The sequence below is a fragment of the Nannospalax galili genome, unplaced genomic scaffold, assembly GCF_000622305.1.
Source record: "Nannospalax galili isolate Female #2095 unplaced genomic scaffold, S.galili_v1.0 scaffold463, whole genome shotgun sequence".
Taxonomy (NCBI): domain Eukaryota; kingdom Metazoa; phylum Chordata; class Mammalia; order Rodentia; family Spalacidae; genus Nannospalax; species Nannospalax galili.
In genome coordinates, this window is record NW_008349529.1 from 2,272,383 (window position 1) to 2,298,770 (window position 26,388).

Here is a 26,388-nt window from a genome sequence, read left to right on the forward strand (position 1 = left end):
GCGCCGCCCTCCCCGGGGTGGGTGGAAGTTCGAACGGAAACCAGAAAGTTGTCCCCTGCGGGACCCGGCTTCTCCCAGTCAAAGCTCGGCCGGCGAGCGTCGCGGGGGAAACCACTCCCCGGCGCCCCGCAGGCTCCAGCCTGACAGGGAAAAAGTTTGCCCCGATCGCGGCCGGCTCGCTCGGTTTGTTGCGGGAAGTGGCAGGAGGAAGGCAGCGCGGCGAGCCCCACCTAGTCTGGCAGCAGCCTCGGTGCAGAGAAAAAATGGTTAAAGGGGCCTTTCCCTTCGTCAGCAAGAGGAAATTTCTTTTGCTCTTGCAGAGAGAGAAATCCAGGAAGTTTGTCCTCTTTTTTTTCGCCGTCTCTCTATGTCTGATTTTGAAACTGACTTATCAGTGCCACGAATTTTATATGAAACTATTCCCAGGGAACTGGGCCCTCCGGATTTCTCTTTTGGAGTGGGGTAGTGGGGAAGATTAGCCTCTTGGAAGAAAGATTTTGTGAGTTTGAGCAGATGGTATGCTTTCCTTTCCCTTGTCCCCCTCCTACCCTCCAGTGTTTGAGCAAAACATTTTGGCCCTGTGACTCCTGATCTACAGTATGAATACAAGCACTTCTCTATTACAGTAATAGGAAATCACATTTTTTTACAGAAGTTGAAAGCTGGCATTGAAATGAAGATTGTAATTTTAGTATTTTAAAATTAATTCAGTTTGTTGGATTTCTGCCTTGCTAGTGATATATATTAATAAATAGATGAACTCATATATGTATGATACATGCACACACACACACACGCCGAGAACTTCTCATTTGTGGATTCATTTTTCAGCTCTTGTGTAATTTGAATGCTGTTGAGATTTGCTCAAAGAACTTATTTTAGCAAGAACTAACTTAATCGAAAAGAGAAATTCATTTAATTAAGCTCTTAACACTCTAATAAGGGCTGTCTTGAAATAGTATATATTAAGTCATGATAGAGTCATGGGACTTATTTTTTTTTAAGAGCAGGAAGGGACTAGTTAGCTCAGTCCCACCCCGTCATTTTATAGTGGAGGAAACTGAGGCCTAGAATAGATAAGATAACCAGTGACTAGATCTGCTGACTTGTAGAGCAGTAGACTGTCCATAATATACAACCCAGAGCAAGAACATTTTTATGGTAAATTATATCTTGCAGAGATTATTGGTCCCATTATACTCCCCTAAAGATGTAGTTCCGTAGATAAATGGTGTAGAACAACCACTTGGGTAGTTTCATCCCCAGGTTTTGGTTAGAGGAAGTTAAAGACACAGACTCCTGAATGATAGTCTTATTTGAGCTCATCCTACGTTTAATCTCTGTGCTGCTGCATTGTACTCACTTTCACTTTCTTGTGGACTTTAAAATTAATTGTTTAGCAACCATATCTGTGGAAACGCTAAAGTAAATTGTTGAAGCACTTAGTCAGTTTGGGCTCAGTGTTCCAGGTGTCAGAATAACAGCTGAAGGGCCCAATACTAAACTGGCTTGATTTTAGTACATGGAAATGATTGCTTTTATCTTTTCAGTAGGTTTATATCACTTCCTATCTTCTGTTACCATTGTGCATTTTTACCTATTACATTGACTTGTAAGCTCCAAGAACAGGATGTGTCTGTTCTGTATGCCTCAAATCAGTAGCATGGTACTGTGTTACATAGATGCTCAGTGAAAGTTAAGGTAAATAAAAACAGGATGGGAATAGGAACTTCATTGTATTCTTAGTTCTTAGCATTTTACTTGAGCACATAGTGATGCTTGGTATTTAAATGTAGGGATTAATGATAACGAACATTTTTAAAAGACTATTTGAAGAGAACAGTTTAATCTTTCAGTCAGAATTACTTCCACATTTCCTTTGGAATCTTCTTGAATTTACAGGTTGATTTTCACTTGTCATCAATCATTGTAATTCCAGTATTTTCTTTTAGCCTATAAAGGAAAAGTGGGCCCCATAGCAAAGAGCAGTAAGGTCTACCAAGATGAAATAAAGTCATTTTTTTCAATGGGGAGCGGGGTGGCTGAAGGGATGGATCAGAGGTTAAGACTGTTTGTAAGCTCTTGCAGAGGACCCAGGTTTGGTTCCCAGCACTGACATCATGCTGCTCCACCGCCTGTTCCAGGGTATCAGATGCCCTCATAGGGGATCTGGCCCCTGAGGGCATTTGAATACATGTGGTGCACATAGACTCACACAAAAAAAATCTTTTTAGAAAGGGGGCCAGGCATGGTATTTTGTACTTGTAATCTTAGCACTTGGAGATTGAAGCAGGAAGATTGCTGAGAACACAGGACCAGCATGGGCTACAGAGTAACCCTGTCTCAAAATATATATAAGGAAATAAATCCATGTATATGAAGATCTTTCAAGAATACCTGTTTAGGGGCTGGAGGCATGGCTCAGTGGTTAGGAGCACTGACTGCTCTTGCAGATGACTCAGGTTCGATTCCCAGCACCCATATGGTGGCTAACAACTTCAGTTCCAGGGGAATTGGATGCCCTCTTCTGACCTCTGCAGGCACTGCAGGACACAGGTGTACTTACATACATGCAGGCAATACAAAGTCTAGAATTTGGATGGAAAGCTCATGTTCAGCTTTCTTTGCTTTTTGTTTAGGTGCATGATAAACACTTGTTAAAAATAAAATTAATCTGTAAAATTAGATATAATACAGAGAACTTAGCCACTCTTACAAATGTTTTCCCCAAAAGTATAGTTTACGTATTTTATTTGCGAATATCAAGGCCATCTTACTGATTTGCACATGTCATTCTTGGAAAATATAATTTAAAGGGTGGGTATTGATCTGTAGTGTTTAGATTTGACTGGGAGTAGGAATAGTACAGTGTTTATACACTAGATATTTAAGAGCTATTTCTTTATGGCAGTGATGTCACATGTTCACTGCATAGAAGAATTCCATAAAAATTGATCTTTCTGGTTGGAGATGTGGATTGGTGGTAAGAGCACTTCCTTATCTTGCCCAAGTTGCTGGGTTCAATTCCAGCACTGAAAAAAAAAGTCTTCTTCACTTTTATAAGGCTTTTATAGTTGTAGCTAAGTATGCTTTGGATTTCTGTGTGATTTTGTTTCTGTTTGTTTTCCTTTTTTCTCTCCTTAGTTTTGAGGTCCCTGTAGTTGTATAGATTATGCTGGTTTGTACTGTTTGTTTTTTCAAATTTAACTTCTTTTTCAAACAAGTTTAGGACAGTGTCTTAGTGGTGCCTTGATGTAATACTAGACAAAATTTTTTATTGTGCTGTCTGTAGGCAGTACTGTACCATCTCTTGTACTGAAAGCTAATCTTCAGTATTCGTAGATACTTTGTAGTGGTGTTGAAAGGTTCTGATTACCATTTGAGGACTTCAGTCTTTTACTTTTTTTTGAAAATCTAATGAATACAGTGGAAGCAACAACTACAAAGAATAGAATGCAGGGCTGGAAAAGGTGACTTGGTGCTAAGAGCACTGGCTGCTCTTACAGAGGACCCAGCTTCTCTTACATCCGTGTCATGTGGCCCACAACCACCTGTAACTCCAGCACTAGAAGATCCAGTACCCCCTTTTGGCCTCCTTGGGTACCAGCACTTAGGTGCATTCAGTCAAATGCAGATACATGCTTGTAACACATAAATAATAAAGAAAGAATAGACTGAATTTATGTTTGAGGTAAAAAATTGACTTGCCGCATACTCTGTTGTGCTTTATTTGAACTTACTTGAGACCTAGACTCTAAGGCCAATCCCTTTAACATAGAGTTTCTGTTTTCAAAAAAGTTTAAGAACTTTTTGCCACCTTAAAATAGCACATTTTAAAATTCATCACAAAGAAAAATGCGTTACTTATTCCCATACTTTATAAACACTTTTGTGTTTAATGTTCAAATTTAGGATACACAGCAGTTGGTTAAATTTCCCAAAGAATCCTAAAACTTAAAAAGAAATAAAAAATTTAGGGGAAAAGTACAAAGGTAGTGGTGCTGTTTGATTTTTTTTTTTTTTTTTGTTTTTTTTAAACAGGATCTCCGTAGCCCCAGCTGGCCTGGAACTTGCCAAGACCAGGCTGGCCTCAAACTCAGAGAGATCCACCTGCCTCTGCCACCCAAGTGCTGAGATTAAAAGGGTGCACCACCACATCTAGCTTTATTTTTTTTAATATTTAAAATTTTTTATTTAAATATTTTATGTGCATGAGTGTATTGTCTGCATGTAAGTGCACCCATATCATGAAATGCCCACAGAGGCCAGAAGAGGGCACCAGAGCCCCTGGAACTGGAGTTACTGATCGTTGTTAGCCACCATGTGGGTGCTGGGAACCGAACCTGGGTCCTCTGCAACAGAAGGCAGTGCTCTTAACCACTGAGCCATCTCTCCAGCCCCACAGAGTTGCATGAGTGTATTGTCTGCATGTAAGTGCACCCATATCATGAAATGCCCACAGAGGCCAGAAGAGGGCACCAGAGCCCCTGGAACTGGAGTTACTGATCGTTGTTAGCCACCATGTGGGTGCTGGGAACCGAACCTGGGTCCTCTGCAACAGAAGGCAGTGCTCTTAACCACTGAGCCATCTCTCCAGCCCCACAGAGTTTTAAAATTAGCATTCAAATTCTCTGAAGTAAAAATATTTGCAATGTGAATTACATTTTCCATCTGGATTTTATTATACAGAAGAATAATTCTGAATATCATTGTGCTTAAATTGATTGTATTTGAGATGCTTGACTAGTAGAAATATATTCACTTCTAGATTAAGACTATCTTTCTCTAACCATAGAGTAATTACATAAAAATCCGAGTTTGAATTTTTATATATTTCACTGGTTCCTAAGGTTTGCTCTTGTAATTAGCCTTTGTTTTATATTTTTATACTTGTTATGCTACTTTATATATTTTAGTGAGACCTAGATTGAGACCTGGGTTGAGATTTCATGATATAATTTGCTAGGTGATTTTTTTTTTCCCCCCAATGGTTGGAGATTGAGTGTTGTTACCTTGTACAGACAGATACCTGGTTAAAGAAGTTGGAGGAAGAAAGCATCTGTTAAAAGCATTACAGAGCAAAAGTGGTTTTCGAGTAGAATACTTTCCCAATTGGCTTTGGTGGCCTGGGGGCCCGTAATCCAGTGTTTGAGAGGTGGAGACAGGAGGATTTAGATGTTCTAGGTCAGTCTTGCTACATAGCAAGTTCCAGGCCAACCTGGGCTACATCAGACCATGTCTCCCTATAAGTAACTGAAAAATAAAAAGGGAACTGATTGCCTCATAGATGGATTACCTCTACCTCCTTTAGTCTTCCTCTTTGCCTTGTAAGAAGGAAAAAACAAAGCAATGGTTTGTTCACTTAAAAACAGCTTCAGGTAGAACCTAGAGAAGTAAAAATGTTAGGTAGTTAGGTTGTAATTATTTGTCTAATGAAACGTACATCAACATTAGAAATTTATTTTTCCACAATGGGGAAGTCAAACCCAGGGCTTTACACTTGTTAGACAAAGCATGTTAGACAAAGCATGCTACTACCGAACCAAATCCCCAGCCCTTTAGAGTTACTTTGTACTAAGTTAGGGGACTTTCTAAGCTTCCGGCCAATGAAACTGATAGTATCAGTAAAATGGGAACTTTTTAATGCAAGCTATTATTTAACTGGAGATATTGCACAAAATTTGTATTGTTAAGACTGAGTGTTCAGGTGTTTAGCTTTAAAAATGTTTTTTGTGAGCTAGGAGTGGTGGAGCACGCCTTTAATCCCAGTACCTGGGAAGCAGAGGCAGGCAGATCTCTGTGAGTTCAAGGTCAGCTGGGGCTACAGGAAGGCCCTGTCTAAAAAAAAAAAAAAATTTGTTAAAATGTTCTGAATATATTTTAAGATTGTATGATCTCTGTGAGTTCGAGGCCAGCCTGGTGTACATAGCGAGTTCCAGGCCAAAGGGGGCTACAGGGAGACCCTGTCTCAAAAGGACCAAAAAAAATATGTATATATAGTTACTATTTTTACTTTATTTGTATGCCCATATTGCCTGCATGCATGTAAGTGTTGTACAGTGCCATCAGAGAACAGAAGAGGGTGTCAGATTCCCCTGGAACTAGAGTTATAGACAGTTGTTAGCCACCATTGGGTGTTGGGAACCAAAACCCAAGTCCTCTGCAAGAACACCTAGTACTCTTAACCAGTGAGTCATGTCTCCAGCCCCGTATGTTGATATTTGTATCTGTGATGCAAAACCAATGAAGAGTAAAGCTGGTCACCTCAGAATGAATCAGATGAGACCCCATGTATTCTGCACAACCTGCACTCAGGACTTTAAAAATAGAAAGAGTTCCAGCTGAGTAAAGATGAAGAAATTTAAAAACCTGAATTAAATCTTTTTAAACAGGAAGAATGCTTGAAGCATGCTGATTTCGTATGAAGTGTAATGATTGTCTCCAGGAAAACTATGATCATGAGCTGAACCAATCTCTTTTTAAGAAATACTAGCTTGACTAGAAAGACTGTCTGATCAGTTATGGTTATTTAGATTTGAGTATTGGGGCTGAAATTTTTTTTTTTTAACGCTTCACGAATTTCCATGTCATCCTTGCGCAGGGGCCATGCTAATCTTCTCTGTATCGTTCCAGTTTTTAGTATATGTGCTGCTGAAGCAAGCACATTTTTTAAAATATTTTTTTATGTGTATGCATGTATTGCCTGCATGTAGGTAAGTGCACCCGTGTCATGCAATGCCTGCGGAAGATAGAAGAGGCTGTTGGATCCCCTGGAACTGGAGTTACGAACGGTTGTTAGCTGCCCTGTGGGCGCTGGGATTCGAACCCAGGTCTTCTGCAAGAACAGCCAGTGTTCTTAACTGATGAACCATCTCTCTGGGGCTGAAATATTCTTAAAAACAGCAAGCCTGTTTTCCTAGGAAAGCAGTAAAAGTATCTGGATAATTGTAAATAGCTCTTAAGCAAAAATTAGAATTTTGGGAAACTTTTATCAGCACTGAGTATTTGGAGGATTATTCTGATGAAATTAATGGACATTTTTTTGGGGGGGAAGGGGTCTTTTTTTGAGACAGGGTCTCCCAGTAGCCCCAGCTGGCCTGGAACTCACTATGTAGATCAGGCTGGCCTCAAACTCAGTCTGCTGAGATTAAAGGTGTGCACCACCACGCCCGGTAATTAATAAACATTTTTTTAAAATAATGTATGAGGAAATGAGCCATACTTGAAGATTTGTATAACTAAACCAGTATTTTCAAAATGACCAGCAAAAAGCCAAACTCACTCTCTCTCTCTCTCTCTCTCTCAAAAATATATATATAATAAAAATCAAAGTGCTAGGAGCTTCGTTTTAGAATCCCTCATTAATATGTAATTGGTTTAGGTTTCTTTGTACTCTTCTCTAGGTAGTCCATTCCATTTTGTTCACCTTGAGTTAGTAATTTCTTTAAGCCTGTTTCTAGTTTGGCTTTTTGTTGTTTGTTCTTGTTTTACCCCATTTGGTCTCAAACTCCTGGGCTTATGGTGACCCAGTCACGTCACCTTCCTGAGTAACTTAGGACTACTGACTAGCTTTCTCTGCACCTGGCTGTATTTTTATTTTAATCTTTTCCCTTTGACCTGAGAATTTGGCATGTCTACATTAAGTACTTTCAAAAAGTACTACATTAAGTACTTGCAGAGTAATCCTATTTTACCCTTTGAGAAAATGCTGTTTCCTTTCCATGTTTACTTAACAATTGTAACAATCCTTATTAAACAATTATTGTTGTAAACTTAATGTTATGAGACTGTTGAAAGTTTTAGAAGACTTAGACTAACCTGGTCTGGGGCAGTAAACCAGTCTTAGATTGGGAAAGCAGTAAGAATGCTGGATGAGTTGTAGTCGCATTGTCCTTGGTTTCTTGGAAAATTAATGTCTTCCCTACAGATAAGATGGGTGTGTTTATGGGTGGAAAGGTACTTCATTTGAACACTTTTTTTAAACATATTTTTTAGTGCTGGGGATCAAACCCAGGGCCCCTGTAAGAAGATTTTGAGATTTCTGGATTCTTCAACCCTCATCTTAGAGTGGAAAGAGAATGTCTCCTAAGTTGTTCGAGCCAGCTCATTGCTAACTAGCAAGGTAGCTTTATCTGGGAAAGTACTTCCAGAATACATTGGGAAAATTAGAAAAATAGAGACCCTGGTCTACAACCTCTTATAATCTATATAAGGAAAAGATGGGTCTATTCCTACAATACTTTTATACAAGAAAGTAGTATCTTTTTTTTCTTCTTCTTTGAGTCAGGGTCTCCCTGTAGCCCCAGCTGGCCTGGAACTTACTATATATATAGATCAGGCTGGCCTTGATCTCACAGAGATCTTCCTGCCTCTGCCTCCCCAGTGCTGGGATTAAAGATGTGCACCACCATGCCCAGCTAAGAATCTTATTTATGTATATGAATGTTTTGCTACATATAAGTGCCCCATGTGTGAAATACTGATCGAGGTCAGAAGAGAGTGTCAGATCCCCTGGAACTGGAGTTACAGATGGTTGTTAGCCACCATATGGGTCCATTGCAAGAACAGCCAGTGCTCTTAATTGCTGAGCCATCTCTCTAGCCCCCTAAAACATAATTTTAAAATTGGTTAAAAACTGATACTTGTTCCTTTTCCGCTGAGACCTTTATAAAAGGCAGGAGATTTATATGATGCAAAGGTAAATCAGAGTACTGAACACCACTCTTTAAAGACAAGATTAACTATAGAAGAGAGGAATTGAGAAAAGGAATGGATATGGAGTACCCATTTCAGGGTAGCTGCAGGGATTGACTGTTACAAAACCTTTGCCTACATGAGCTAATCCCAGTGAGGGACAAAAGTTAAAGAGAAGCTTTAGTGCTTCTTTCATTAGATAATTAACTGCTCAGCTGTTCTAACAGTTCTCAATTATGGAACATACTGAGATCATATTTTATGTCCAGGATATCCAAATTAGTCACAGGTTGCTGCTAGGTCTTTTTTATGCAGTTTTAGTTACTAAATGAAAAAATGAGGAAAATTTCTTCCAAGTCAGCTTTCATACACTTATGCTCTTTTTTTCTTTCATGAGCTCCAGCACTTGAATCATGCAGGCTTTCCCACCTGTTTTTATTTTTGGTTGGTTGTTTTTGAGGCATTAGAGCTTCCCTATGCAGCACAGGCTGGCCGTGAACTGAGGTCTTCTTACCTCAGCTTCAAGAGTATTGGCAACAAATAATTCATAAAGTATCTCAGGAGGGTTTTGTTACTGTTGATTGGTTTGTGTTTTGTTTTGCTTTGCTTTTTCCAGACAGGAACTTATAGCCCAGGTTGGCCTTGAATTTATGGCAGCCCTGCCTCAGCCTCCTGAGTGTTGGGGTTACAGATAAGACCCACCATGACCTACTTCCATTGTTTAGAAGAAAAGATGATCCCATTGATAATGGGCCATAAAGAGGATGAAGTAAAACAGAAAGGAGAAGAAAAGGATGATTAAGAGGTTCTTGGAATGGTTTGAGTGAGCAAGGCAACTGTGACCACTCTTCACTGTTCTGGTTCAACAAGACTGGTAAACCCTGCTTTAAAAAGCACTTTTTTTGAGTCAGGTGAATCCCCAGCACTCTGGAGACAGAGGCATTTAAGTCTCTGAGATTGAAGCCAGCCTGGTCTACATAGCAAGTTCGGCAGGGGAGCGGGGGACAGGGAGACCCTGTCTCAAAAAAAAAAGCACTTACGATGCTTTAGTGATTGATATTTTTCACCAAAGTAGCCTATGCAGAGAATAATTTGGAATTATCTACCAGCTAAGGCTTATTCTCTTAAAGGTTTGTCACTAAGCAGGTAGTATTGAGAGTGCTTTTGCTCCCCAGCAGATCCCCAGTGTGTTTTAAACATCCATATATGCTCAAATGAGATACTTCATTGTCCTCATAAGTTTTGGTTGATTCCTTTGGGTATAAGGATAAATATGAAAAATTATATGTTTTCTGGTTTTATTTCTTGAAACAGGGTCTCACCATGTAGCTTAAACTTGGGCTGGTCTCCAACTTTATCCTCCTGCCTTTGAGCTTCCCAAGTACTGGGATTATAGGAATGCTATGTTTGAAGTAGGTTTTAAATAGTGCTAACCTTTGGTTATGTGCTGTAGTCTCTTGTTGTTGTTGTTGTTTGGGTTTGGTTTGAGATAAGGTCTCATTCTGTAGCCCAATGTGGTCTGAAACTTATGTGTAGCCCAAGTAGCTTTCAAACTGGCAGTCTTCCTGCCTCAGCCTTCTGAGTGCCGGGATTGCTGGCGTTCAAGTGAACCACCATGCTCAATCCTATATTCTTAATTATTTGATTATTTGTGGTTTAGTCGTGTTCATATTGGTAAGGATCTTAGGTTTCAGTTCTCTCTGGTCCTGAAACTTGGACAGAGTAACTCTTCTTTTTTGGCCTTTTTTGAGACAGGGTCTCCCTGCAGCGCCAGCTGGCCCAGAACTCACTGTGTAGACCAGGCTGGCCTTGAACTCACGGAGACAACCTGCCTCTGCCTCCAGAGTGCTAGGACTACAGGCGTGTGCCACCACACCCAGCCAAAGTAACTCTTCTTAAGCTTGTCTTCATATGGAGAAAGTTGGTCTGAGTAGTTTGAGCTCTCAAATTCTATGCCTTTATGAATTCTATGCCTTTATGATAGTACTTTTGGTATGCTGGTCACCTCTAACTTTTTTTTAAAAAGGTGAATTATTTTTATTTTATGTATATGAGTGTATTGCCTGTCTGTGTGTAAGTGCACATTTGTTGTGCAGTGCTCTCAGAGGTCAGAAGAAGGCATCAGATCCACTGGAACTAGAGTTACAGATGGTTGTTAGCTGCCATGTAGGTGCTGGGAATTGAACCTAGGTCCTCTGCAAGTGCAGTCAGTACTCTTAATTTCTGAGCCATCTCTCCAGCCCCACCTCTAATTTTCTAGTGTTTCTTTATGTTACTTTGCTTCTGGTCAGTCTCTACCCAGAAGACAAAAGTGATATTTTTTTAATGTAAATCAGATCTTGTGATACATTTCTTAGCCTGCACCCCCCCCAGTTGCTTAAAATAAAAACCAGTTCCTCATGACCTAGAAGGGCCTCCCTAATCCAGCTCTTGCTTGCTTCTCAATTTACCTCCTTTCTACTGTTCCTGCTCTAGTTCTAGCTATGCACTGTACTTTTTTTCCATGCTAGCAGTTGAATCCAGGGTGCCAAGCATGGTAGGCAAGTGTTCCATCAACTGCTCTAGCCCCTCAACCCGAGGGTGAGCTGGGTCCAGTGAGCCCTTTACCACTTTGAGATTCAGAGGCTTGGTCCTTCTGTCTGTGATGATCTTTCCCTAGTTTTGCCTCAGTCTCAGCATTAGATCTCAACTTAGATGTCAGGCTCGTAAGGAAATTATCTTGGTCACCTTGTATAAGGGAGCATCCCATTTTACTGTCTATAGTTTTTATTGCATAAATAGTTCTGTTTATTTAATTGTTTACCTGTCTTCCCCTCTAAACTGGTTCAAGAAGACACTATCACTTTCCTACTCAAATGGACAAATGCTTAAAAAGCTTTAAATGGAAATATATATATATATATATATTTAAAGTATTTAATGGTTTGTCCTTGAGCCCCATTATAAGCTGCTTCATACTCTGATTTTTTTTTTAATTTGTATGCGTGTTATGCCTGCATGTGTGTAGTAAGTGTACCGGTGTTGTGCAGTGCCCTCGGAGAACAGAAGAGAGCATCGGATCCCCTGTAACTGGAGCTATAGCATGTACGTGGAGGTCAGAAGACAACTCATGAGAGTCAGTTCTCTCCTTCCACTATAGGATCTTGGAATTGAACTCAGGTCCAGTGTTTGGAGGAGGCAAGCACTTTTATCAGCTGAGCCATCTTTCTAGTTTAAGTTTTGCATACTCTTTTTTAAAATTTTATTTATTACGTTTTTTTTTTTTTTTATGTATGAGTGCACTGCCTACATGTATATAAGTATAGTGCAATCCCTGTGGAGGTCAGAGGAGGACGTCTGATCCCCTGGAACTGTAGTTATAAATGGTTGTTAGCCACTGTGTGGGTGCTGGGATTTGAACCTAAGTATTCTGCAAGAACTGCCAGTGCTCTTAACTGCTGAGCTATCTCTCCAGCCCATTTACTCTGATATGTCCAACTGTAGTTCCTAATTTTTATTTTGGGCATGTTTCCTGAGGACTGGTTCATCTGGCTACATGTTATTGAAGGGTAATTGTTCTTAGTTGTTCAGTGTTAGATTAAATTAAATAATTATGCACAAAAAGGTTTCAGCAAAGATAATAGTTAATCACTATGAAATTTAAATAGTTTTAAAATACTCAGTAATACAGATGTTTATATAGTCAGAAGTGGCAGCTCTAGGCTAGAAAAGACAGTACAAATGAGTTGTTATCTGTGCATGATATTGAAGAAATAGGTAAGTTTTAGATTTTTAGTAAGCCATCACCAGCAGCAGTATAGAATAATTTGCAGAATGTGCTCTGTGCTAGTAGATGTTTGTGAAATGGATCCTTGGGGCTAAGAAGCCCTAAATTTGATCCCCTGGCCCCACATGGTAGAAGGAGAGAACCAACTCCTTCACTGTCTTCTGACCTTCGCAGAATAAATGTGAGAGAGGAAGAGGAGGGATGGAAAAGAAAAATACTATTCTGTATTTTAATGAAAGTGATAAAAAGTGTTAATGAACATGACTAGTCCTACTTAATGGGATAAATAAAACAGAAATGGGCTCACATTGGTGTTAGGTGAAGTTAAGAAATAACATACCAAACCAGGTTTTGCCACCAAGTCAAATAGAAAACTTAGTTTTCAAGTATTTTAGACATTTGGAATTAGCTCTGGAGTGAATTGGAAAGGCTGTATTTGTTAACAGTGTCTTTGAAGAAGACATCAGGCTCTGAGACTGTTACTTTGAAGCAGTTTACTTAGAAACAGTCTACCAAGGAATTGAGCGCCCCCCCCCCCCACAGGCTAGAAGTCAATGTTTGGGTCAGCATTGGGTATCTTCCTCAGTTACTCTCTACCTCATTTTTTCACTGAACCTGGAGTTTACTGATTGGACTTGACCGGCTGTCCAGCACGCCCTTCCTCCAGCACTGGGACTATAGGCACACACAGCTCTGCCCTGCTTTCAAGTGAATGCTGGAGAATTGAACTCTTGTCCTTGTATTTAAACAGCAAACACTTTACTGACTGAACCATTTCCCCAACAACCCCATGGAATATTTTGATGTTTACACAGGGTACAATACACTGCCGAAATCAATGAGTTTTAGGGTATAGAAGAATCTCTTAATGCCATACTTAACAGAGTCCATTTTATTTTATGTGTGTTGTGTGAGTGTTTTGCCTACATGTATGTAAAAAGCTCCAGAATAGGATGTTGGATTTCTTGGAACTGGAGTTATAGACAGTTGTGAGCTGCCCTTTGAGAGCTAGGAACCAAACTCAGATCCTCTAGAAAAGCAGCAAGTGCTCTTGACCTCTGAGCTGTCTCCAGCCCTAAAAAGAATGTTTTAAATTGAAAGCTGTTATCTTAAACAAGTTTCCTAATAGATCTTTTAAGTCTTATAAACTACCATGCCATTTGTTTCTCAACAATAAGGTTTCTAAGGATTATAAAATATATCTAATTGCAAAATAAGAATACAATGAAAGATTAGAATTGGAATATTATGGAATGAGACTGGCGTAATTTCTGTTTAAAAAACCATGATGAAGGCTGAATGTGGTGACACCCACCTTTAATTCCAGCACTTGAGAGGCAGAGGCGGGGGAGTATCTGTGAGATCAAGGCCAGCCTGGTCTACTTAGTGATTTCCAGGCCAGCTGGGGCTACAGGGGAACCCTGGCTCAAAAAAATTTTTTAAAACTAGAATGGGGATCAAGCAAGATGATGGCTCAGTAGGTAAAGGCGCTCACCAGCAAGCTACCGTGAGTTTAATCCCCAAGATTTCCATGATGGACAGAGAGAACCCCAACTCCACAAGTTTACTCTGACCAGTACATGAACCCAATGCCTAATCTGTTCACACACACTTAATAAATTAATAAAAGGATTTTGTTTGTTGTTATTGTTCTGTTCTGATTTAATCCATGATGGAACCAGTTGGTATAGTGACAGGAAGAAGTAAATAGCTGAAGTGGATCCTTTGAAGCATTTTGTCTCAGAATTAGCCAGGGCATGCATGTTCTGAAGCTACTATTTCTTTAACTTAGTGATTATGGAAGTAGGTAAGCCTATATTGTATGTGAAAGCCAAAGGTAGTTACAGCAGCGTAAGCTCATTAGACTGAAACACTAAAATTAATAGAAAGTTGTGGGAAGAACTTGTGCTTCCACTGCTTTTTGTCTCAAACTTAGTTTTTCTTTTTTGCATGTTGGAAGGCTTACAGGGAATTTCAGTTAGGAAAGCCTTGATCCTGAAGTTTCTTTTAGAATGTGTAGCTTATAATTGTGAAAATTATGAATCCACAACCTAAAATCAAGCCATTCTTATGACTTCTTAATGCATTTAGGGGCAATCATATTAAACATATCACTTAATTAGGAGGTTAATGGTAAATGAAATATTTTGTAGTCATTTGTTCCTCTTCTCATGGAAGGCACTAATTATATGTGTTTCTGAATTCAACCAAATGTTGAAAAAGGCTATAAATGGCACTTTTTTTTTTTAACATATACCCATTCTTGTGGGAAGTAGTGTGTTGTAAAAGCTAGGTATTTACATTAAGAAATATTTGTGAAATATTCGTGGGTGTGATTTGTTCGGAAATCTCTGTGTAGTCTTAACTTAAATTCTGACACATCTATTAGTAATGAGAGCCCCATTTCTGATTTCTTGTACCTTTGCCCCAATATTCCCAAATGGTGCTTCCTTAAAATATGCGAATGCATATATTCTCACTAATGTCCTGGGAAGCCTTTGTGGTTGGTGTGCGGTTACTTTGCAGTCTGGCAAGCATAAACCTTTGATGGTAGTATTACCTTCTTTACCCCCAAAGATTATTCCTTTGGGGATACCCCTCCCACTGATTTATGTAAGCCTAACTATGAGCGGTTATTTGAATTACTGAAGAATCTGGTAGATGAAGATATGAGTAATAAAGAAGACCATCTTTTTCTGTTAAATTGAGGAAGATCTATTTATAAAGCAGAAAGTTGAGAAGACTACCTTGTGGGCAGATTTTTGTTCTTTTCAGAAATTACAACCCTGGTTCTCCTTTACCTATACCACAGTAGAGACCTTACTAAGTTAGAACTATACTCTTTTTCCTTTTGAGTCTCTTGAGTGGGAATCGTCCTCCAAATTATTGTCAGTACTGCATTTAATAGTACATGTAGGCAGCTAATACGTTGAGTTGATGTTTTGAGATAACACCCATTTGCCACTATTAAAGTAATATGCTCAATCTCTGCTCTTCTATTCCAGGATGTAGCCTGGGCATGTGTCCGGCAAGTTTTCCTGTAAAGGGTAGGATAATTTAGGTTTTGTTGACATGGTCTGATAAAGCCATTCAGCTCTGCCTGAGGACAGCACTGAATGAGCATAAGCTGTTTTCAAAAAACAGCCAGCAGGGCCTAGAGATGGAGTTGTAGAGTACTTGCCTTGAATGCACCAAGTCCTGGGTTTGATCACTACCACTGATGCAGGTGGGGGTGGGGACAGCAAAGGCAATTTGGCTTGCAGTCTGTAGGTTGCTGGTCTTGATTCATTCAACAAGTACTGTCTCTGTTCCAGGCACTACATTAAATTTTACTTATACAACAGTGAACTTTACACATAGATCCTAGGCCATGGGATAGTTGATTAAGCCTTAACTTTGTCCTTGAACAAATCCAGAGCAGGCTTTTAAATTTTTTTATTTATTTTTATTTTATGTGTATAAATGTTAGACCTGCACATAATGTGTGTAATGCATATGGAGGCCAGAAGAGGGCATCTGATCCCCTGGAACTGGAGTTAACAGAAGGTTATTAACTGGGAACTGAACCCAGGTCCTCTGCAAAAGCAGAGAGGCTAAGCCATTTCTCCAGCCCCCACCCTCACCCAAGTAGGTTTTTTTATTGTTGTTGGGTTTTGTTTTGTTCTTTTGAGACAGAGTCTCCCTGTAGCCCCGGGCTGGCATCATCTCACAGAGGTTTACCTACTCTGCTTTTGTGAGTGCTGGAATTTAAGGCATGCACTACCACACCTGGCCCAAAAGCAGTTTTTTTTGTTGTTGTTGTTGTTGTTTTTTAAGAAAACGAAAGGCCTGCTACTAAATGGGAGCTTTTAGATAAATAATCTAAGTGCTGTGTTTTGTAGTGGCATAACTAAATGTAACCTCAATAAGCTATAGACATCAAATGCTGTGGTATCAAAGCTAGCATCTTGTTTTGAAAAGTAGCCTGTGTGTATCTGGTATTTAAACTGATTGCACATAGTAAGGACTTAATATAAGGACTTAATATCCAAATAATACTGCTGAATAAAATTGAAATTATAAGCTTTCTTTCTCTGAACTGTCCTGAGGTCAGTTTCTTGTAGTTTCTCCTATGTACTGTATTGTTTCCGGCCCTTTAATTTTGGTTTTCACAATCTTAAAACAGATTTTTGTTGCAAACCTGTACTTGGGCATTTTAAAAGTAGACTGCATGGCTGGGTGTGGTGGCACACACCTTTAATCCCAGCACTCTGGAGGCAGAGGCAGGTGGATCTCTGTGAGTGAGTTCAAGGCCAGCCTGGTCTACATAGTGAGTTCCAGGACAGCTGGGGCTACAGGGAGACCCTGTCTCAAAAAGACCAAAAAAAAAAAGTAGACTGCATATTAATTTTACTATAATAAAAATGCTTAATATTCTGTGACATGTTACTCAGTTGCCTACTATTATTACTACTACCTATGACTATTAGAATTCTTTTTGTTGATTTAAAAGTATCTTCAGTTTTCTCAATATTATATTTCTCTTCACATTGTGTAGTCTGTTACTACTAAATGAGTCAAAGCCCCTGTGTAGTTTTCAAAGCCTTCCTGTCTGAACTGAAGGCTCTTACAGTTTTTCCTTTCCTATTCCTTTGTGCCCTGTGGTACAGTCGGGCTGTGCCTTCTGCAATAGCTCCAGATTCCCATGTTATGCTTTCTTTTATGTTTTTGCTCTCACTTTACTCCTTGGTATAGATTTTTTCTAATTGAAATATTTTTTTCTTTTTTAAAAAATACTTTTATTATTTTTATTTTATGTATATGAGTATATTGCCTGCATCTGTGTAAGTGTACCCATGTCATGCAGTAGCCATGGAGGTCAGAAGAGGGTGTCAGATCCCCTGGAACTGAAGTTACAAGTGGTTGTTTGCTGCCATGTGGGTGTTGGGACTCAGACCCCAGTCTTTTGCAAGAGCAGCCAGTGTCCTTAACCACTGAACCATCTCTCCAGCTCCTGGTATTTTTTTCTTGATGCTGCCTTCCCCATAAATCTGTACCTGACTTTCATTTGAATTCTCATAATGTTTTGTGCTTCTCGTAATATATCCCACTTCCTTTTTTTGGCAGAGCTAGTATTTGAACCCAAGCACTGAATCACATTCACAGCCTGATGTCTTCTGGTTTTGTATTTTCTTACAAAATGGAAGCTTCTTGAAGCAAGTGTATTCAGTTTCACTTTACAATTAAGAAGTATAATGTAAAAGAAAGCCGATGCCCATCAAGACTAATTTTATGTTAAGTCATCTCATGTACTTATCACTGTTAGTATACTTTCTGGGGAAGTGTAATACCCAGTAAGAGGTGTTTGTTGGTTTAGGGAGGGCACTGAGACACTTGGGCTTTTAAGTTTCTAAGGTAGTAATTTTGTGTATAGTAAATTAATGTTTTTCTTTTGTCTTTCCTCTTTCTGTGTAAAAAATAATGAATCCTTGGAAGATCAAGGTAATGCAGTGGAGAAAATGGAATTTATTCCAAAGATGTCGAGTTAATGTGGACCAGACTTGATAATGGGGTCAAGAGAAAAGAATCACATGATAACTAAGCCCATGATAGACAGCTTCCTATTAAATAGTGTATTGTTTCCTTTTCTTTTTGAGACACAATCTAACCCAGACTGGCCTTAAAATCAAGATCCTTCTGTTTCAGTCTCCTGTGTAGTGGGATTATAGGCATGCCACCACATCTGTTATAGATTAAATGGTTTATCTTTAAAGTTCTTGGGGGAAGGGGACACAAGTCTGCCACATTCATCATGTGTGTAGGTCAGAGGACAATCTTGGGTATCAGTTCTCTCCATCTTTGTGATCAGGTCTCTTTGTTGTTTTGCTGTTGTGTGTGCCACACTAGCTGGCCCACAGCTTCCAGGGAACTCTACCTTTACCTTCCATCTTCCCATAAGAGCACTGAGGTTACAGTGCTTGCTCTAGCTCCTAGCTTTTACATGGGTTCTGGGGATCAAACTCAACATTTTGTGTAGTGCAGGTTATTTCATTTGCATCTTTAAAACTGAGGAGATTCTGTTATTACCATTTTCAGATAAGGAAATGAGGTACACAGAGAGGTTAAAATAACATGAGCACACACATGCCCAGTCCACACAATTAGATCTAAAGCTCATATTCTTAGCTGCTATGTTTTCTATTTTATCATTTTTCTTAATCTAAAATACAATTAACTAAAACTTTTTTGTCATGTTGAGATATATGGCAAATAGTAAATTAATGTTATTTTTTTTAGATATCTAAATTATATTTGACAGACAGCATGTCTTTTAGTCAGTATGCCTGCCTACAGCTGAGTCCAATTAAAAAAAAAAGACTGGTAGGGGATTTGTTTTGTTTGTTGGTTTTGGTCACTATGTTGTTCATCTATTGACTCAGCTGAGAAATCCATTAAGAAACTGGTTCTTCTGCATTTGTCAGATTTCTGATAAATTGCAATACTCTAGTTAATATATTCTCATGTGATCAAGTGCTGAACTGAAAGGTGACTACAGTAATAAAACTGGAAAACATGATCTTAAATTGCAAGTCAAATTTGGTTATTGAATATTCCAGTGAAAAGTTTGGCATGATTGACCTGGAGGAAGCTTTATTTGCCAGCAATATTAATTCCTGAAACTGACAGGAAGAACTTTTTCCCTACTTGAGATACTATAAATATGGTCAGAGTAGACAAAATGCTACAAATAACTTCATCTTGGTTTGTTCTTTTTGTAGTTGTGTTTTGTTTTTTGAGACAGGGCCTCACACCGTAGCCCAGGTTAGCCTCAAACTTTCTGCCTCAGCCTCCTGCGTGCCGGGATTACACATGAACCACCAGTTTCATCCTAGTCACTTTGTTTTGTAGCTACCAAAAGTTTCATTTTTAAGAGTTGGATTTGGGTTGTGGTTTTGTTGTTTTTGGTGGTGGTGGGTGGTGGTGATGGTGCTGTTCTGGTTTGGTTTGGTTTGGTTTGGTTTGGAAACAGGGTTTTACTCTGTCTAGCCCAAGCTGATCAATATCTCATAGAGATGCTGCTGCCTCAGTTTCCCAAGGGCTGAGATTACAGGTATAAGCCACTACACCTGGCTGAGAGTTTTATTTTTGACAAGAGTTGGGGCCTTTTTTTTCCTTGAAAGATAATTTTTAAATATGAACAGTTCCAAATTCTGTTATTGCATCCATCAGGTTAGTAGCACATCCTTCTAGCATTGATTTAGTTAGCTTTCTTTTGGAAGTGAGAAAAGAGCATGGTGATGGTCTCTAGCTGTTAAGATACTACTTTGGGAGTTGGAGGCGGGAAGAAGTCAAGTGTCTTCACTTCTAGAAAGTACTCAGTGGGAGAAGTAATGTCAGTTGACTTCAGGAACTAGTAGTTAAATGGTTTTACATAGCCCTTTCTTTATAATTTAAGATCACAGATCTTCAAACGAAGAGGGGGTGTTAAACTTGAGGGGAGGAAAACTGCCTGTTGCCAACATTTTAGAAAAAAAGTTCATATATAGCCATTGGTAGACATTTGGCACTGTTCCTGTTCCAGGGCATTTCTTTTCCTACTAGACTATAATTCCTAGAGGGCAAGTGTATAAACTTCATTTAACACAAAGATTTGTGTGATTTCTCTTCAGTTGTGATTGATGATATCTGTCAACACTTGATGTGAACTTAAATATTTATCTATGTAGGTAAATAATTGGGACTGGGCCCACTATGTAACCATGGCTGGCCAGGAACTCTGTTATGTAGCCATGGCTGGCTTCAAGTTTACTTCTGTCCTAACTCTGCCTCCTCAGTGCTAGGATTATATAGGTGAGTCATGATGCCCAACCTGATTTGGATTTTTTGAAACAGGGCTTCACTCTGTAGCCCAGACAGGCCCTATATTCCTCCCTCAGCCTCTGGAGTGGTAGGATTAGTGGTGTACCACAATATACAGGTATTTTTAATTTTTTGCAGTGTTGGGGCTTGAACTCAGAATCTCATGATTGTTAGGCAAGCACTGTTCCACTAAGCTATGCTCCCAGCTCTTAGCTAATCTTTTATTCATTAAACAGTTCTAGAACAAAAATTGATTATCAAAATAACCAAGATCTACTCTCCATCTGCTTAATATTGGTAATAACTGTTATTTATTATTTATTTATTTATTTATTTATTTATTTATTTATGTGAGTGCTTTGCCTGCATGTAAGTAAGTAAGTGTACCCAGGTTGTATGGTGCCTGAAGAGACCAGAAGAGGGCATTGCATCCCCTGGAACTGGAGTTAAGAACAGTTGTTAGCTGCCATGTGGGTGCTGGGAACTGAATCCAGGTCCTCTGCTAGAATAGCTAGTGCTCTTAACCGTTGAGCCATCTCTCTAGCCCCAATATTGACTGTTACTTAAGACTTTTCAGGAATGCAAGTTCTTGTATGATATGTCCATCAACCCTGTGAAATTGGTTATTGTCCATATTTTACAGATTAAAATACCAACATAGAAATAAGTGACTACCCTCTAGTAAATTACATGGATGGCCAAGTCTAGTCCCCTTATTTTCCAGATTTCATGTTTTACCTTCCTATGCTACAAAGATAGTATAGTGTATATAAAGTATATATACAAAGATAGTATTGTGTATTTAAAGAAAAGCTAAATTTTGTCTTCTTACTAGCCAGATGTCTTAGTTACTTTACAATTCACTGGCTTCACTTGGTTAAGGAAGTCTCTAAAAATATCACTTGGATTGTGTTTGGTTTCATCTTTTAAAGATTTATTTTGTAATTTTAATTGTGTGTGTGTGTGTGTGTGTGTGTGTGTGATCATTCATGAGTGCAGGTCCCTGCATAGGCCAAAAGAGGGTGTTGGAGCTCCTGGAGCTGAAGTTATAAGCAGTTGTTAGCCACCTGATGTGGGTGCTGGGAACCAGACTTGGGCCCTCTATAAGAACAGTGTGCTTTCTCAACCAATGAACCGTTTCCAAACCTAAGTTAAAGCATTCTTTAAAAAAAAATATTTTATTTATTATTTTTGTTTTATGTGTATAAGTTTGTTACCTGCATATGTGTAAGTGCACCCATGTCATGCAGTGCCCACAGAGGTCAGAAGAGGGTGTTGGATCCCCTGGAACTGGAGATACTGACAGTTGTTAGCTGCCATGTTGGTGCTGGGAATTGAACCCTGGCCTTCTGCAAGAGCAGCCAAACATTGAGCCATCTCTCCAGCCCCAGTACCCCAATCTGAAATTAGAAAAAAAAGGCTTTTACCACATGAAGCATCTTGGAGATTAGTAGACTGCCATGTCACAGTCACAAGGAAAGAGAAAATGTAGGTCTGTGTCTTTTGGTTGAGTGCCCAGTAGTGTTAATGGACTTCCTAATTATGGGCAGTGTGTTTGTGAACAAATTGTGACACTCTATTCAGGCCTTTAAAAAGTCTGATATACTTGAAAAATACATAGAAATATGTAGTGGGGGTGCCTTGAGACAGGGTCGCTACGTACATGCAGGTGATACACTCACACACATAAAATAAAAATAATAAAAGTATTTTTAAAAAAGAAAAAGATCTTAGGGCAGTGTATCCACTGGGGGTGGGGAAGATCAGAGTGCAGCAGCTTCAAGCTGGTGCGGCAGAGCCCCAGTGTTTCAGAGAGGGCCTGGCACCAAAGCTGGTATGGATTATAGGGATGTTGACATGTCAAAACTTATCTACTACTTAGGATCTCTGTGTTTCACTGGATGTAATCTATTTCCATAAATTGAATGTTATGGCCATACGTGGTGGTACATACCTTTAATCCTAGCACTCTTAACACCAAGAGGCAGAGGCAAACAGATCTGTGTGAATTCAAGGCTATCTAGGGATACTTAGTGAGACTCTGTCTCTTAAGTGTATATAAATATTTCAAATATTTAAACTTTTAAAATTTCTATTTAGTTTATGTGTATGAGTATTTTGTCTGCCTATAAGTGTACCTGTGTGTGCGGTGCCCACAGAGGCCAGAAGAGGGCATCAGATCCCCTGAAGCTGGAGTTACAGATAGTTGTTAGCTGCTGCGTGGGTGTTGGGACCCAAACCCAGGTCTTCAGTCCTCAGTGGGCCAGCTTAAATTGCTCTGGAAAGTTACCAGACCGCCATTTCCATCCATGCCCTATGGAGCCAGCACTCTTATTAAGCGAAAGTAAGACAGTCCAGGCTTAAACAAAACATGGGAGACAAAACTTCACAAATAGATAAATGAACAGAAATTAAAGTAAGTAGCTGAAGAATCAAAACTAATGACAAAAATATTCACCAAATGATACAAGTTCAAGTCAATAATCAAAAGGTCAGTTGCATTTTACAAAGACCTACGTGGTTACAAATTTTAGGATAGAAGTTTAGCAAAATGAGCTCAAAGAATCAAATTGGAGCTTCCATTAGTGCTGCTACAAATTGAAGGAAGTTGGACCTTAGGAGTCCTCCATTTCAGCTGCTTGGAATGATGACAGATGAAAAGTTTGAGTATGAAAGGATGAGAAGTAATGTTAAATATCTGAGACAGGAAATACAAACCTAAAGTTAAGCATTATTTAAGCAAAAAGCTGTCCAGGTTAGATAACTGCTTCCCTTGGCTGAGCAGGCTGCTGGTTTTAGAAGGTTTGGGGGGATTATGGAATTTAAAGATTGGCAAATTTCCAGAGGCAAGAGTAAGTTAATTGTGGACCAAAGAAACTGTCAGTCAAGTGAGGCAGTTGTCGATTGTTTGGCATCCATATGTTTTCTATGAAGTGACTCCATTCTTGACTGGCTGGTTTTCAGAAGGAGTTGTCACTAATTAATTTGTAGTAGCATGTTCTTCGAGGCAAATTGTTTAAACTAAATTTGTTTAAAGCAGTTCTGGATTTCTTACCATGAAAGAATTATCCTTTCTTGGTTAAGATTTAAAATCTGTTCTGGTGGCTACGTTCTTGTGACTGTTGACTGCCTAGGTTTTGTTTGTTTTCAAGGAATATGGGAATTTTCTATTTTATAATATCCTATCCTAGGAATTTGTAAGACCTTCTGTTTATCTTTAGTATACTGAAATTTCATAATGATAAGCCTTAGCATGGATTGTTTCTGTTTGGTTTTTATATTGTCTTGATGCCCACTTTTTCAGTCTGGAAACTCAGCCTTAGGTTCTTCTGACTCCAGAATTCCAGACCCTTTTCAGGTTCCTTGACTGCATCACTACCTCTGCTTTAGGAATGCCTTCTTTGCCAACTTAGTTAATTTGCTGTTCATCTTTTTTGTGATTGACCAGACAGTAGGTATTTTAGGCAGGCTTTGTGGACCTTGATAATCAGAGTTAACTACTTAGCTCTGCTGCTGCAGCATGAAAACCACAGACAGTACACAAATGAAACAGTGCAGTGACTTCAGTTCATAACTTTTGGACTTGGCTTTTGATTTGAGATAAAGTTTGACTATATAGCTCAGGTGAGCCTCAAGCTTGCAAAATCCTCCCATCTGGCTGGGTCTGCTGAGTTTTGGGATTGCACGTACACACATATCTATGCCTGGCTGATTTGTTATCAGTCTCCATCTTAACCTCTCATTCATCTTTCTAGAACATTAGTTCATTGAGGGCAGGAATTTTTGTCTATTTGTTGAGTATATCCCTGTAAGAAGCATATAATGAGACTTTTCTTCTTCTTCTTTAACAAGGTACTAAGTGTAACAAGTTTGCATCATGCGTGAATATAAGCTAGTCGTTCTTGGCTCAGGAGGTGTTGGGAAGTCAGCTCTGGTAAGTCATTCTTGCTCAATCTAAGCATTTCACTCTAAGGTGTTTTCTATTAAGGTGGTTTTTGTTTGCTTGGGGGCAGGGTTTATGTTGAGACAGGGTCTCATATAACCCAGAGTATCCTCAGATTCACTCTGTAGCCAAGAAGGACCTTGACTTTGAATTTCTAATCTTTCTGCCTCTACCTCCAAGGGTGCTGGGATTACAGACGTGCATCTTCATACAGAATTTTATTTTATTTTGTTATTTTTTATTATATTTATGGCAATATCGCTGCTCTGTAGACTAGGCTGGCCTTGAATGTGACAGTCCTGCCGCTGCATCTCTAGCGCTGGGATTATAGGTATGTACCAGCACACCTAGCTCTGTTGAAACTTAACTTTTATCTGTCTTTATCTGTTAAGGTGAAATTCCATAATAACCTTAGAAGCAATGTAAGATTTTTCTTGTAATTTTAATCATTTTTAGTTGTGTCTGGGTGAGTCATATTTAAGGTATGTGAGAATGTAGTGTGATCTGTTCAGAGAGTAAGAGCATATAATTATCTGTGTGTTTATTTTAGTGCCAGAGAGAAATTTTGGTGTTGTTTTTTTTTTTTTAACTTGTGAATAGGCTTTTACTATATATTTAATGTTAGAGAAATGGCAAAGCTTTTAAAGTATTTTTCAAATACTATCTTTTACTATCTAGTTACATATTATTTTAATGGCCATATACACTAAGAAGGATTAGTTTAGCAGAAATGAAGAAATGGGCTATAGAGATGGCTCAGTGGTTAAGAGCACTTGCTGCTCTTGCAGGGGACCAAGTTTGGCTCCTAGCACCCTCTGGGAGTTAACAAACAACTACAGCTCCAGTTCCTGGGGACCTGACACCTTCTTCTGACCTCTGGGTGCACCAAGCACACACATGGTGGGTTTATATACATGCAGCAAAACACTCATACATATAAAATTAAAAAAATGTTTTAAATGGAGAAACAGCGTGATATGTTAAGGGTTGGGTAATAGGGAAATTCTTAGAGAACATGGCTTTAGATCGTTCAGAATTTAGCAAAGCACCAAAAGAACATTGATTAAACTGGCAGTGATGGCACATGCCTATGATCCCAGTATTGTAGAAGCCAAGGCAAGAAGATCAATAGATATAGGCCATCCTGGGTTCAAAACAAAAATCACATAGATTGGTAGGGTATAGTTGGCATATGCCTTTAATCCCAACACTTGGGAGGCAGAGGCAGGTGGATGAGTTGGAGGCCATCCTGGTCTACATAGCAAGTTCCAGGCTAGCCAGGGTTATATAATAATACCCTGTCTCCAAAAAATAAAATAAATAAAATAAAATAGCATACCTTGACTTCTCTTTACCCATATTGAGATGAACCATCTTACATGGTCACTTAAAGTGACCACCTAGCACAGAACTTTACCATGTTTAGAGCAAACTGAGAAGTATATGTAATACGGCATGAATTGCTGTTCATTTCTATCTACAGTGATGGGATGTCTTGACTGTATGTGTTTGCATGCTGAAATTACAGTGCCAGAATAGTATAAATGTTCTGTGACTACTTGTACTGAATAAAATAGTGAGTAGTTGTTATACTGTATAGTTTAAACAGTGACGATATCTGTGTATGCTCAATATAGATACAATCTGGTTTGATCCTTATCCTCCTCCACCCTTACTCAAATATTTTGGTCCTTGGTTAGTTAATCTGAGGTTATGGAACCCACAGACACAGAGAGTCAACAATAGTTTAAAATTTACAAATTTAAGCCTGGCATAGTGTCACATGCCTGTTATCTCAACAGTCGGGTAAGAGAGCCAGGAGGATCACCACAAAGTTAAAGCCAGCCAGAGCTACATAGTGAGACTTCTCCCTGTTCCAAAAAAAACAATAAGCAATGAAATTTACAGATTTAGATTTGTTCTTTTTCTTTAGAAATATAATGTTGTATTAATTTTTTTCCAGACTGTACAGTTTGTTCAAGGAATTTTTGTTGAAAAATATGATCCTACGATAGAAGATTCTTATAGAAAGGTATATTTTACTTTTTTAAAGTAGCCTTTGATTTTAATATAAGTATAAACATTTTTACTTTTATAGTCACTGAATTTTTCTGTGAAATAGGATAGATAATTAATTTAAAAAATA

At 38.9% G+C, this 26,388-nt stretch overlaps 1 protein-coding gene and 1 non-coding gene across 4 annotated transcripts in view; one reads left to right on the forward strand and one right to left on the reverse strand.

Moving 5' to 3' along the window:
• The window catches only part of Rap1b (RAP1B, member of RAS oncogene family), a 36,049-nt gene that overhangs the window by 450 nt on the left and 9,211 nt on the right, over positions 1-26,388 (forward strand). For all 3 annotated transcript variants that reach the window (XM_008846967.2, XM_029570335.1, XM_029570334.1), the window contains exons 2-3: positions 24,152-24,233; positions 26,206-26,274. In XM_008846967.2, the coding sequence (XP_008845189.1) occupies positions 24,177-24,233; positions 26,206-26,274 (126 nt within the window). In that variant the 5' untranslated portion in view covers positions 24,152-24,176. The remainder of the gene's footprint in view (positions 1-24,151; positions 24,234-26,205; positions 26,275-26,388) is intronic.
• On the reverse strand, positions 6,557-6,664 carry LOC115072658. The gene has a single exon (XR_003851690.1). It is a non-coding gene; the product is annotated as a U6 spliceosomal RNA (small nuclear RNA).